General features: G+C 37.5%; 1 protein-coding gene across 1 annotated transcript; it reads left to right on the forward strand.

The window, feature by feature from the left end:
• On the forward strand, positions 1 to 13971 carry LOC117429498 (WD repeat and SOCS box-containing protein 1-like). Its single transcript, XM_034049031.3, has 9 exons — positions 1 to 414; positions 1910 to 2078; positions 2902 to 3167; positions 4935 to 5066; positions 5494 to 5594; positions 9043 to 9215; positions 9403 to 9516; positions 11135 to 11242; positions 11491 to 13971. Exons 1-9 carry the CDS (start codon positions 375 to 377, stop codon positions 11651 to 11653), a joined length of 1266 nt encoding a protein of 421 aa, XP_033904922.2. The 5' UTR covers positions 1 to 374; the 3' UTR covers positions 11654 to 13971.
• Positions 13972 to 14623: the final 652 nt, after the last annotated feature.

The raw sequence follows: 14623 nt of genomic DNA on the forward strand, positions 1-14623 counted from the left end.
CCATATTAGCTCAGTATAGAGTAGCACTGTGTATGGAAGTGTAGTCGGTGTATTACTAGGTGTGCTTTTGTAATTCGTTTATTGTATTTTGCTGGTGCTTCCAATAAACTGACATCTTTTTTTGAGACCTGTATCGGTTTAAGGGACACACAGAATAGCCAGTTTGTTTTGTAGTGTGGTTTTGTTTTCTCTCTCAACAGGACTCTAACGGTCGCTGCGCGAGAGGGTTTTCTTGTGGTTTTTCAGTAGCAAACACAGGACACGGGTTCCTTTCCCGGCTCGTTTTTACAGACGTGGACTTCAATAAATATATATATATATACTTTTTTTTTACTTGTAGTTTTTGTTTTTCAAAGCACCCAGTTCCAATTTAGATGGCAAGCTTCCCAGATTTTGTAAACGAAAATGAAATAGGTACGTTTATTATTATTATTATTATTATTATTATTATTATTATTATTATTATTATTATTATTTTAACCTTTGCTTTTGGACCTTTGGTTGACCAATACTATTGTTAAATACTTTTTGTCGAATGGATCTTTGATGAAAAAACGAACTAGTATTTGTCATACAGTGATTTGACTTTAAATGTATTTTCGCAGTAGCGGCTGATGGTAAGTGATCATTGATCTTTGCTAACTGCTTGGTTTTGCTTCACCGTATTGTGTTGTACTGGTTACGAATTCAGCACCGACTGCCATTGACGACGCTAATTTCACCGCACGAACACACCGGGCTAACCCCCCTCTCCTCCCACAGTCGTGACACGAGTCTGGCAAGTTTTAAATTAGATTTTCACAGCCTGTCCCGAGCCACTGAGTCATAATCGGGTGTAGTTTTAGTCCTTTGTCTCCGTGCAAAACAACTCGTTAAAAAATACTGCACATACAATGTTATTCAATGACAGTAATTTAATTTGTTTTGTATAAAGCTTTATTTTAGGTGTTAACTTTGTTGCTGACTCTTGAAGACCCCGTTGAAACGCGATATGTAGAAAATTAACTCGGGACTAAAGAGTGACACTTACACGAGAACACTGATTCAATGATAGCGTGTTTATTATTATTATTATTATTATTATTATTATTATTATTATTACTTGCGAAAAGCATGTTGTGTGTAATTTTAAAATAAATAGTACAATGTTTTATTCTTTCAAATCTCGCTTGTTAAAAGTATTTTAAGCCACATGTGCACAAGGAAGGTAGGAATTTCCTATCTGAGTGGACTTGGAACTTTGCCCGTCTCCCATCCAACGCGACTCAAATAAACAAAGAATGGAATACAACAGGTCTAAAAATGATTCTGGAAATAGTCATGTCGGATAAGGCGAGCATTTATCAATAATAGTAATTTATGCAATTTCTGTTTTTTCTTTCGGGAGGGGTGTATCTCTTCCCTCCCCGCCCCCTCGTGCATTGGACATTCACAAGAAAAGCACAGACATGAAGCATTAGGTTTTGATATCCATTACCACATATAGAAACATTGGCAATGTATAAAGAAACACTAAGTAAATACCAAGGTATGAAACCGAATCCTGCTTTTAATACCATACACGCCCTTAAAACATAATGACTGGACTAAAGTGTTACAATTTTATTTTTATATAACTAATCAATTTCTAAACATAAACTGGTATACAACAGTCTGCATCTAAACACTTATCACTACGTTTTTAAAATAACCAAAAAAAATGGCTCATTTTGAAGAACACACCTCTGGGAATAACTCATGGGTCATTTTTGAAGACTGATTATTGTTTTGCCTGACGTGCTCAGTCCCTATATTAAATTACACATTCAGAACAAATTGACCTGACCTTATCTGTTTGTTGAAGACTCTGCTTCCTGCCCCTTCCACCCAGAAATATCTTAACATTTGTATTTATTTTATTTGTCCCCAGCTAAGTCCTGGTTCGTCGGAGAGCTTTTGACACCGTCCGCCCCCTTTGACCAGAAGTCTGGCCGGGAAACCTGGACTGTCTCTTTTGCTCCGGACGGTTCTTATTTTGCTTGGTCTCAGGGTCACCGCATTGTCAGGCTCATTCCCTGGTCCCAATGCCTGAACAATTTGTAAGCATGTCTATTATCTCCAGGAACTGGGTCTAGCTTGTCTAAATACCACTAGATTTCAGTTTTCTGTCTAAGGTGGTGTAATGTTTTATGCAAGTTTCGTGGCCCAGTGAACAGCCCAGCATTCTGTTTGTTGCCTCATATGACTAAAAAGAGTGCTGTGTTCTACCATACTACCCCAGAAACATCGCTTAGGGTTAGTGTACAAATTAGTAGCAATTAAAACACTGCATTATACTGTATATAAGGTGGGCGAGTTGAGATTTGGCAGGCATTCAGTTTATCGCATGTTGATGTTATAAAGGCAAGTGCTGGATTGGTCAAGTTTCCAGCCACACTTTGCTATGTACTCAATAGAGCGATTCATTCTTTTTTGCACTTGGCAACAAATGCTGCTGTTTTCAGCTTGTAATCCAAAAGCTGAAAGTCCACGAATCTTGAAATAATGTGTCACTATTTGTAAGGTGACAGGTCACTTATCCAATGTCCCTTTTTAACAGTGCAACGCTTCACACACAGTAAGAGCACGTGGCTGCTTGTATCTGGGATAGCAATCTTAGTTGGCTTCATTGAGCCCTTTTCAATCCTATCAGCAGTCTTGTGGCTGCTGAAGCGACCTTTCATTGCTTTTGTTAACTTTTTTTTTTTACATAGTTTCTTTATCATTATATAGTGTACTGTATTGTGTGGTTATAGTAACTGTTGTACATTTTTTTGTGGAGTCTTTAAATTAGTTTTAATGTATCTCAATAATACTGAATTGGAGTTTATTAGGCACGATGTGTAGTAATGTAAACTTCTGTGTGTGTCTGCCCCATTGCAGTACGCTTGATGGCAATGTCATTAACAATGTGGGTGACAGAAGGCTGTCCACACAGAACAGCGATGGGCAGCAGAAGAATATTCCCCGGGAGCACACTATTGACTGTGGAGACGTTGTCTGGGGCCTGGCGTTTGGCTCATCTGTGCCAGAGAAACAAAGCCGCTGTGCCAATATAGAATGGCATCGCTTCAAGTTTGGACAGGACCAGCTGCTGCTAGCAACAGGGCTCAACAATGGGCGCATCAAGATCTGGGATGTATATACAGGTATATCATTTCTTTCTGTCTCCAATATAATCGAAGTGCGAAAGCTGTAACCATTTTCTGCTGTTGTCCCCTATTGAATTTTCTTTTTGCGAGGAAGAGAAAGTTTTAATGTTACGACCAGTGCTTCACAAAAGCTGTACATTTCCATGATGCGGTGTTATGAATCGCTTGCTGACAATGCAAAAAATGTAAATGTTAAAATAGTATGAGGAAATGACATTTCTGTAGAAGGTAAAGAGACTGCATTGCTTACCATGTTTAAACTGCGCTCCCTGGTTGGTTTCCTGTTTTTGTCAGTTATATGGATTTTATAATTCTAGTGATTTCCTAATGAGTTGAAACGGCCCATGCTGACGTCCAGAGTGTTTGTTTAAATGTGAATGCGAGGCTGTTTTGTTAATGGCTCTGAAAGGTGGGCTCTGTGTATTGAAGTGAGTAGTCTCCCGCTGTACAAGCTGCACCGGAGTTAATGTTTACCCTGCCCTTCCATTTCGTGAAGCAGACTTCAATAAATCCCCTAATGGAGTTGTTTAATATTTCAGTAGTGGATTCTTTATGTGTGCTTTATTTTATCTATAAAAAGCAGAGCAATCTGAGGTTTGGGATAAATAGGCAACCTGTAAAATCTAACAGTCATAAGAATAAAGGTACAAAGTAGAGCCAGTTGGAGGTCTCTTTTGACATCTGACTATGATCCAAGCAAACATGCATCACTTGGCCTCCATGTTGGAAGGTATCCAGTATTACTGTTTAATAGCTGTTGAGTAACTTTACTGGTTTGTGTTGTGCACGAAGTGGCAGGTCCCAGAAGTTTTCCATGATTGGCTGTAAAAGTTGCGTTTGTCGGAGGCGGTTTTTGGGTTTGGTTAATTTTGGTTGAAACCTAAGGAACGATAATTGACTTCAATAGAATTTAGTTTCAACGCTTGTGAGGAAATTGGCCAGTCCCATTTCTTATTTTCAAAATGCATATACAGAAAATATGTAACTGGCTTTTTTTCTTATTTTTCTCTTTGACACTTCTTATTTAAATACTTTCTGACTATTTGTTAATTTCCCTAATCACTGTGCCAATAGGGGTAAAACAAAACAAAACAAAAAAACTGGCTAAGACTAGACTTTGGGTCTTTGATATCAAACTCCTATCTTGGTGTTTCTTGGCTCAACTAGCTATATAACCTTTTGTTAGGGTAGGAGTTGAAAAATATAATTAAATGGTGGTTTATGAAGATTAGATGCCCTTGGATTATCCCATATCCAGTAGAGTGTAAAGCTGTAAACCTACTGTTAGCCAACCAAACTGCTGATAACCTCTCATTACCAAACAATTACTTTTTGAGTTCAGTGCACATAAAAAAAATAAATTATGTTGTAAGTTGCATGGTTTCTTTTTACAAGTAGGCCTTTTTGAGAAAAATCAATAGCTGTTATATAAGGGTAATTGGCATATGAATTGCTGTACAGGTAACAAACCCAGAGGCCTACTTTGCAATAGATATGCTTGTTAGTGGTAGGATTATCTGAAATGTATGTTGAGGGAAATCCTGTTGCAACATATAGTTTAACAAAAGGATTAGTGTCATCCCAAGACACTATGCATATTTTTCATAAAACTACTCCCCAAAACTTGGCACGGTACACCAATCGCACATGAATTCCGTGTGAAAGGTTTATCCCATGTTTCAACAAGCAGTTTTCTTTGAGGGATGTTTGAACTGTGTATACAATGTGTATTTTTTTTTTTTTTTTGTGTGTAATTCTGTTTAGGTAAACTGTTGCTAAATTTGATGGATCACACTGAAGTGGTGCGTGACCTGACTTTTGCCCCGGATGGAAGCCTTATTTTAGTATCTGCCTCCCGAGATAAAACCCTGAGGGTTTGGGACCTTAAAGACGATGGTAAGTTGCACAATTTGAGTTGCATGGATTTCAAGCATGACTGGTTATTCAACTACTGTAGAACTGGATACTGAAAATGTGTGCATACTGAAAATATGATCTATATGACACACCACTTTCTGATTTTTTTATTTATTTTTTTAAATCAAGATTAATCTACCATACCCCCTTTGATAACACATTCCAAAACATACCTATTCAATGCGTTTCCATGTCTTAATTTTTCTTTAATGGTTTGGTGTTGCTGTTCAGACAAGTATAACGTCTCTAGGTTCAGTTGGAATAAAGTGCATTATTCCACTATCTAGTCTTTTGCAGGTTTTTGTTTAGAGATGCCATGTAAAGCTATGTCTAGCTAGCAACCCCATGACATGCGCAGCTCTGTATGAATGCTGTTCAAGCATGAATGTATTTTCTTGTTTTACAGGAAACATGATAAAAGTGCTGAGAGGACACCAGAGTTGGGTGTATTGCTCTGCTTTCTCTCCCGATTCCTCTGTTCTGTGCTCTGTAGGCGCTAGTAAAGCGGTAAGCATTTAAGTTCCCTTTTCTTTTCTACGAGTTCAGTGCTATGTTTGCATAATATTCTTCTAATGAAATCCAAATATAGTGCTTAATGTTGCTCCGTGTCCTGTTCACAATCCTGCTTGCAGGTTGTTGTTTGTTTGCCTTTGTAATACAATATGCATGCAAACTGTAGTAATATTAAAGTTTGATGGTTACTGCATCCCATCTATTAAAATAGATTGCCCGTTTTAAATTGGAGAGCCTGCACCACCTGACTAGATTTAAAAAAAAAAAAAAAAAAAAAAAAATTGTTAAAGTGGAACTGTGTACCATCAAAAAATAATTGTTTGGAATGAGTTATAATACTGTCCGGAATACAACATCTGTATAAAACATGTACTGCTTTTTTTTGTGTGTGAATATTAGTAACTTATTACTATGAGAAATAAGTTGTCAACTATACAAATTTACCTTGAGGTCCTACAAACAACAATACTTCCATGCAAGCAAATCCCTTTCTTCTAAATAATTCTTAATCAAAGAATCAAAAAATATCAATAGCAATAATTCTTCAAATAAAGATACTTTCAGTTTCATAGCTGTATTTTGTTATGATGCTTTCGATCAGATGTTGGCATTAGAAATTATGAGCAGATTTGTGTATTATAGCTGAAGTATTATATTCTCTTATTGCCCTGTTATTGTGGCCAGAAACACACAGATTTGCTATAATTTGGTGGACAATTGAGTTCATTTGATGTTGGACTTCTACCCACAGTCCTGAAACACTAAGCAGCTGTAGACCCCACCACCACGGAATTTGACCCAAAGTCATTTTAAAGATTTTTCACATTAGAAAATAACCTGCCGTCTTTATCGCCTCTCCTTATGGCCCGGAGGAGTTGAGTGACTGTGGTATTCTGTTTCTGCACTGTGCTGTGTAGTGCACACACACTGTGGAGGTGCAGCATGGGGAAGCCTTGCTCTGCACCTCCCTGTTCTAGTAGATCTAGCCTGTGTGGTTGAATAATTGATCACCCCAAACAACATTGCTGAACAAGTGCAGTGCAGTAGGGTAGACGGGTCTTTGAGTGTTACAAGCAGCCCAGGTTTCTGCTCCAATCGGCTCCTAAAAGTACTCTCTCTTTTTAAATAGAGCTGCATTGTTTTCCAGTGCACATAAAAGGCAGTTCTCAAGACAACGAGTCTGAGCTTTACTATTCCTTGGATATCCACTTGGACCAGTGCTTCCATGGTCGCACAGGTCAAGTTTGTCTTTTTAGAACATGTGTAGAACAAAAAAACAGCTGTAGATTCCACACAGCAGCTGCGATGATGCAACACCAGGCAACTGTTGCAGTTAGTTTCAGGCAACAGTTATTTGTCAGTTTGATTTAAGCCACTGTTAATTGCTTAAGAATATCACCCATAACTTCAACAGCTGCCAGAAAAAGTTGCTCGTAAAGTTAATCTCCCCAATTCAGCACAGTTAAATAGATTTATAATTAAGACAGTCTGTAAACTTATTTTTCATTGTGTTTTACACAATGATTTTTTAAATTTATTTTGTTATGTTTTTCCATAAGTGTCTTGCTTTCCCTGTCACAGGTGGTGGCAGCAATATGTGGTGTGATTGAGGTTTTGATGGGAGCGCCACGCTCACGTAGAGTAGCGGGTGCAGAAAGAGTGGCATTTCCGGCTACCAGGCTTGGGACGAGCTTGCCCATACAAGGAGGTAGCCTTGCTTCTGACAGTAAGGCTTACTGTACGTAGGTGCTGGTTGATGTCCACTTCTTTTTTTTTTTTTTTCCTAAACACATTCTGCCCTCCCCTTAAAACTACTACTGGCTTGCACATACAGATCTGTCTGCTGTCAGGCAAACTAGATTAGATTACTCAATGAATGATTTATTCGTATCTTTTAATAGTTTGAAAGTATGTCAAATCTAGAATTTCTTGACCTCCCACCCCTCCCCATGCTCTGTTTCATTTAATGTCTAAGAGCTTGAATGAGAAATCTTAACAGTGTAATTCACACTTGTTAGAATAGAGAGGAACTCCCTAGTACGGTCTGATCTGAGACATTTTGGTTTTAAACACTGATGGTCACATGTTCTTGCAAAGCTTTTTTTTTTTTTTATCTAATAATGTAACTTGGTTATGAATGGCTCAGGTCTTTCTAAACGCAATACAAACACAAAAGGGTTATTTGTCCTTCAGTAAACTGCTTCAATTTTTATCATCTCTGCAGTTGATCTGCTTCATAAAAACTGTGTAATTAGGCCAACGTTTTGTTCCAGCGATGTTGACCAAAGTGCTCCAAGTTGAACTGGCCAAAATTACTTTAGCTTCCATGTTTTGATCACCAAGGACAGACGTTTTGATACAATTTACAACTTATTTTGGTATAGATTGCATGGTATAATATTAAAGGTGCCAGGTCCTTTTTTGTTTTTTAAACATAAAAATCCCATTTTAAGGCTTTAAAAGCTAATTCTTTTTACCAGCATGTGGCTGTCCTCTACATTAACATTGGGAGGTGGCTGACACACTTCGCTGCTGCATGGACATTAACTGCCATTTGTGTGGCAATGTTTATTTTGTAGAAAAATTAACAGCTGCAGGAATGCAAGCAGTCAACTGAGAAAGGGCCCTATTCATTACTTATTATTCATTATTCTAATATAGGAGGAGGATGAGGAGTCTCCTCAGTAAAGGCATGAGTACCTAAGCAAGTTCAGACAGAAGTTACATTGGTGTTGACATGTATATAATGTGGCAGGTGTAGGAATTGTAGTTAAACATTTTGGGCTAGATTTGCTTAACTTTTGCTCAGTTTTAACAATCACTGTAGATGATAAAATTAACAGGTGCTGATTTCGCAGTGAAAGTTGCATGCTTGAATTGTGTGTTTGCCAGAGGCTTGTTCCTTTTGGCCATCAAATGTTTTTTTCTCTTGCAGTATTTGTTTCTCTTCGTAGGCTCCCGCTGCCTGGGCGAGCTTACTGTAATCACAAGTGATCTAACACTTTGACAGGGGATACCACTGGAGTAACAATAGGTTACCTTAAGTTACTTGTTTGTATATATATATTTTTCTAAACTTTCTGTAGTTTGAGGGGGGGGGGTTAGTAACTGTATTCATTCCTTTTTAAAAATAAAGAAATACTTTATATATAGTTTGGTTTAACAACTGATCTTTTAAACAATTTATAAACCCAACTGTTAAGAGAAAAAAGATACGCTTTTGTGCATTTAAAAAAAAAAAAAAAAAGTTTCTTGGCATGTTTGTTTAACACTTAACTGTTGTGGCACTGAGCATATTTTAGTCCCATCTTTAAATTCAGAGGAAGTTTTTTTAAATTTGTAAATGACTGGTTTAGATTTTACATTAATTAATTATTTCATTGAAAATGTTATGTTGTCAGCTTGGAGGCAGTAGGTTATAACAGCCCTGTGTTCATTGCAGGTGTTCCTGTGGGACATGGATACATACACCATGATCCGCAAGCTGGAAGGTCATCATAATGACGTAGTGTCTTGTGAATTTTCTCCCGATGGGGCCTTATTGGCAACGGCTTCTTATGACACACGTGTTCTAGTCTGGGATCCTTGTACTGGCAGCGTGTTGTTTGAGTTTGGGTAAGATGACTTGCAGAGAGTTGACCCCTTAATAATGTTTTGCAAAAAATAAAAACCCGGTTTATGCATCTAGAATAGTCTTTAGTACCTGGACCCCTGTAACAGATTATACTGGGTTCACTGTTAAATTGCAATCTAATACTGTGGTTTTAATCGTGGCTTAATTTTGTTTTTGTTTTTTCTTCAGACACCTGTTCCCTCCTCCAACTCTTATATTTGCTGGAGGGGAGAATGACCGCTGGGTGAGGTCTGTCTCATTCTGTCACGACGGACAGAGCATTGCCAGTATTGCTGATGATAGGTAAGAAGTGACAATCCAGTTTATTCACTGATTTTTTTTTAACCTTTTTAACATAAAATCCATTTGACATGATGATTGATAAATGGACTGTGTCTTTAACCTTTAACACACAAATAAGCATCCTTTGCTACCCCCCAACCCTTAATAAAAAGCAAAACTGGAATCTTTTGTGGATATGCAGAAAGCAGTAATGTACCATTTCTGAAGTACAGATCATGCATCCGCTTGTATTAGGCGAAGTATAAGTATTTAATCCACTCTCTTAATGAGATTTCCTTGAATGGGGGCCGTGGCAGGGCAAAGCCCTGCCGTAATGAAATGTGTGGGAAGTACTAGGTTGGCAGGGAGGAGGTTAAATTCCTCCCTGTCAAAACATGTGGGAATGTGGCTGGAGCTGTAAATTGAATTAATAATTAATTGGGCTCCAGTCACAGGTGTATAAAAAGGGTGATCACGGGTGTTAAGTTTGAATTAATGTTGGTGATAGAGGTGGAGGTTTGGGTTTTGTGTGCTGCATGTTGAGTTAAATAGAGAAGTGTTGTTGGTGTTCAGGGGAGTTTTATGAAGCTCTGTTTCATTGCAAGCAGCGGCCCAGCCTGAAACCCCGGTATTTCCAGTATATGCACTGTTTTGTTTAAGTGTTTGTCTTGTCCACCGCGTCACTGTTTGGTTTTGTCTCTGTCTTTGTTTGTTTTATTATTTGTGATTAAACTGGCGCATTAGCGCATCGCTGCAGCTTTCCTTGTCTGAGTCTCTATACCTGCCGGTAACAACTTGGCCCTGTCACAGGGGCTTATAAAGCAATTTTTAAATTGTACAAACTGGTGGCAGGTTGTTTTTATTGTTAAACAGTAGTGGGTACTGTAATGTTTAATAATGAATACTCACAGCATTACTATTTTGAATGCATTTGTCTGGAAGTTACTGCTGAGATTCTAATTATACATAAAAAAAAAAAGAAAAAAAAAACTTGCTGTTAATCGGTAGATATGTTAAATGACAATTATAAACTAATAAAATAAAAGGTTAAGGGTTAATGATCTGTGTAAGGTTCTGTACAGTTTCTCTAGAAAGTAAAACTACAGCTTCTCTCTGGCTTCATTTCCTTTGTTTAAAAATGAAGGATTCTTGCATGTTGGTGCTTGTCCAAATGTGAGTTAGCTGTTTCTGGGGCCCTGTGGGGATTTATCACATGCTGTTCACATGATGGCAATAAATCACTTTTAGTCCTCCAGATTCTGTCTCGTTTGGATTAGAACACTGCAGATCATAAACTGAGCCAGTTTTTTGTTTTTTGTGAAATGGCTGACATGAAAATCTGTTAATAATCAACCCCCCCACCCACCCCAATGAAATGTGTATAGCTTGCAATTACTTTTTTTTTTTAATGTAGGCAATCCAATCAATTGAAAGTTTTGTAATGTAAGGTTTTACTTTAACTGAAGTCAAATGTAACCGTTATCTGTAATGGAAATAGTGTCCTGAGAAAAAGCTTGTGAACTTGAAACCAGTATGTTGTGTCTGTAACCGGAAGGACGGTGCATATACAGACTCCTCCTTTATGTATGTAACTTGATTGTGATTCAGATAGCAATAACTTGTTTTTTTCTATTTTCAGATTAATAAGGTTCTGGAATATTGAACAGAAGTCTCCACAAGCCATTGCCCCTCTGAGTAATGGGCTGTGTTGTGCCTTTTCAATTGATGGCAGCGTTTTAGCTGCTGGGTGAGTTTAAGAGAACTTTAATAAAACCAACAAAAAACTACCAGTTGCTCCTATTTGTAAAACGGGATTATGGAAAATTGTACTCTGGGGGAGGGGACTGGGAGAGACGGACCTGTCTCAGGAATATGATATTATAATAAGATTGTATATGTAAATACATTTTATACTATATTATTGCTTAGTAATTGTGTAATGTAATATGTATATAATGTTAAAGCCTTGCTTTTGTTTGTTCTGTTCCCTTTTAGGACTCGTGACGGCAGCGTTTACTTCTGGGCCACGCCTCGGATCATCTCCAGTCTCCAGCACTTGTGCCGCATGGCAATCCGGAGAGTGATGTCCACGGACGAGGTCAAGAAGCTGCCTGTCCCAGACAGAGTGATGGACTTTCTGTCTTACAGGATTATGTGAAAGAAATAAGCTGAATTGCACGCTGTTTACCAATGAAATTCCTTAAACTGAAAATGTGCTGTTTCTAAACCCTATGCTGTGAGTTTGATACATTGTATTGTCCTTGTTTGAAGTCCTCCAGGATAATATGTGTAGATCTGAACCTTGCAAAGCACTGGAGGGCCTCATTTTCACTTTTCTTTTTGCTATTTATCAGTCAGTGCACTTATTTCTTTGTTCTTTAGAGATGAATAAACACCTCCTAAGCAGACCCAATTTGTTTCTGTGTTAGAAAATCTGTGAAGACAATAGTGTGTGTATAAAAAGCCAATATTTTTCAATTTCTTTTGTGGTTCAAGCTGATTTACAAACTGGTGTTTGTGTATATATAGCTTTTGTGTTCTGCTTTGTAGTATGAGGGAACTCGCTGTGCTGTAAAGACAGTGAGATTGGTGTAACACTCACAAGAAGCAAGACTTCAGCACTTATTCTGTGCACTGGGATTTCAATGTATTTGAGCAGGTCAAAAAAGCACATTTATTTTTGTAAATGTATTTTTTTCCCTCATACAGTTGAAAAGCTGTAAAGTGAGATTTGTATTGAATTCAGTTTACAGCATCGGCAATGCTAGTTGGACAAATAGTTTTGACCATTGTGGCTGATGCCAATGGCCTTCTATGATCAGTGGTTTTTTTTGTTATTAAAGGTTTGATCTGCTTTAAAACTTGACAAACTATTGATGGTAAATAAGGTGCTGCAGGTGTTGTGGTTTTTTTGTATTTTTTATAATGTATTTCTTTCACTTTTTGAATATTTATGTATCCAAGCCTGTTTGTACATGTACTGTGAATGATAACATGTTCCTGCACAAATGCATGGAGTAGACACATCTTGCAGCTTGTTTATTTGTAAATGGGTTAGAACTGCAGTATATAACCCCACCAGTTGCTCCAGTCATGTTGGGATTGTTATGAATGATTTATCATATTTGGTGGGATTTTATGGTCCGGTAACTGCCAAAGTTAAAGCAAGATGCTTTAACCATTGTGTATCTGTACTTGCAGGTATAAAAATGAATGTATCATTGTGGGGGTTATTTTCCATTTTTTCTTCAGTATTTTCTTCAAAGACCTTGTTAAATTCTTAAGCTTGTTTATTTGTGACTTTCATTCTCATATTTTTTTTGTGAGGTGTGTTTTTTTTTTTTTTTTTTTTTTTTTGATGAACCTGTTTGGCTGCACAAAGTATTTCTCATTTTTATTTTTCTTCTACATACTGTTAGTTCTGTCGTAATTTTAATGTTATAGGTTTAAATATTGGGGGAAGGTTAAATATACATGGCTTTATCATGAACACTTCTAGAAGCTTCCATTTCAAGAGATATACAAAGATGTTTGCAGCATAGTTTGATTGACCAGTAATGTTAATATAGCCAGTAAAAGTTTTAGAATCTGTCACCCATTCAAGATTATTGAAGAAAGTCAAGATGTAAAATCTTACAATCTTGGTTATTGCAAAGGAGTTGTTGCAAAATAACTGTAGTATTTATATCCTTGGCAGGAGTTGTGTATGCAACCAACATCTTGAACTGTCCCACAATCTGCTCTGTTTCTACATAAAATCTCTTGCCACACTTCATCTGACACATCAGGTTGGAGTTGGTTTTGAGAGCTAACTGTCAAATATGGGTTTGTTAAATGTTTTTCAAGGATAGTGTTAGTTGAAGGCGTCTGTCTATTCCTGTCCTAAACTGCAAATAGAAACAACGTGACTGTTGAGGAGCTTAATCTTCGGATAAACGGTGTTCACACTAAAGCTGTTGCTGGCAGCAATATCTAGTTTTCTAAAAGTTTATTTGGTCATTGGAGTCAAATGAAGATTTACCAGTTTTTTTTTATTTTACTTTCATTTTAAAAACCAAGACAATGGCTCTGCGTTAACTGCTCATTCTTGTCTCATTTAGCCTTGAAGAAAGCTACACATCCAAAGCTCTGCCCTATAACCCATTTTTCTTCCAGTATCTCCTCCTGCCTGTTGCACCCATGACGTTCCATAACATTGTAACATTGTCAACACAGCATGCAAGCTTGCAGCATTTCGTAAAGGTTATGTTTAGGTCAGCTGTGTATATATTTAGTAGTTTTTGCAGATGTTAGGGTATCCACTTTTTTTTGTTGTTGTCAAGCAGCTGTATTCTCAAAGTGGGTGGCGATGTTGAATGTTTAGAAGACAAACTGTAATGTATGCATTTCCATATAATGTAAATGACTAACTAATTCAGCAATAAGGAACTTTACATTATAAAGTCTTGTTGAAATTAAACTTGTTAGTTTTTCTAATATTGCTACCACCGTTGTTGTGTTTTCTAGTCATGGTTGAAAGACTACCCTTTGACAGCTGATAAAATATTTTCAGTGCAGTCTACTAAAACGAAATGTGCATAGAGCTACATCTATTTGCATTGAGCTCAGGTAAGCTGATCCCACTGGTGTTTGGTGATGAAGGACAGCGTGCAATGTGTGTGCCCAAGCCTTGGCATAATGCAGGATCATACTGACACAAATCGCAGAGCAAAACGGTCAAACCCTGGTACGGAGGATGTCATGAATGTAACCCCAGGCTGTGAGATTGCCTTACTGCTCCCTCACTCACTCGTAACATGATGCTGTAAATGAACCAATATATTTAGCACTGAAAAGGGCAGGTGTTGCCAGTGTCTATGAAGTGTTCCTAGAAGAGAGACAGCTGACATCAGTAACTTGACTGATTCGGGGGGGGGTATCAAGGCTCCCCTAGAGCACTGTTTGACATATACATATATCTGTTTTACATTGTGTAAATATTAATAAACATAAATATTATTTATATACCTGAAACAGTAATCTGTATACATCTCTTATATCAAATATGCCCAGAACCTGTACACATGGCATTTCTTTACCCAATCATCAACCACACATTAAAAGCTGTTTACATTAGATAGCAAGGCAA

This window comes from Acipenser ruthenus, chromosome 26, assembly GCF_902713425.1.
Source record: "Acipenser ruthenus chromosome 26, fAciRut3.2 maternal haplotype, whole genome shotgun sequence".
Taxonomy (NCBI): Eukaryota; Metazoa; Chordata; class Actinopteri; order Acipenseriformes; family Acipenseridae; genus Acipenser; species Acipenser ruthenus.

Excerpts from the sequence above, each read along its gene's own strand:
- LOC117429498 (XM_034049031.3), top strand. The coding sequence starts at position 375 with ATGGCAAGCTTCCCAGATTTTGTAAACGAAAATGAAATAG. Across the intron at positions 415-1,909 it reads TGTAAACGAAAATGAAATAG|CTAAGTCCTGGTTCGTCGGA; the intron begins GTACGTTTATTA and ends ATTTGTCCCCAG. Across the intron at positions 9,216-9,402 it reads AGCGTGTTGTTTGAGTTTGG|ACACCTGTTCCCTCCTCCAA; the intron begins GTAAGATGACTT and ends TTTTTTCTTCAG.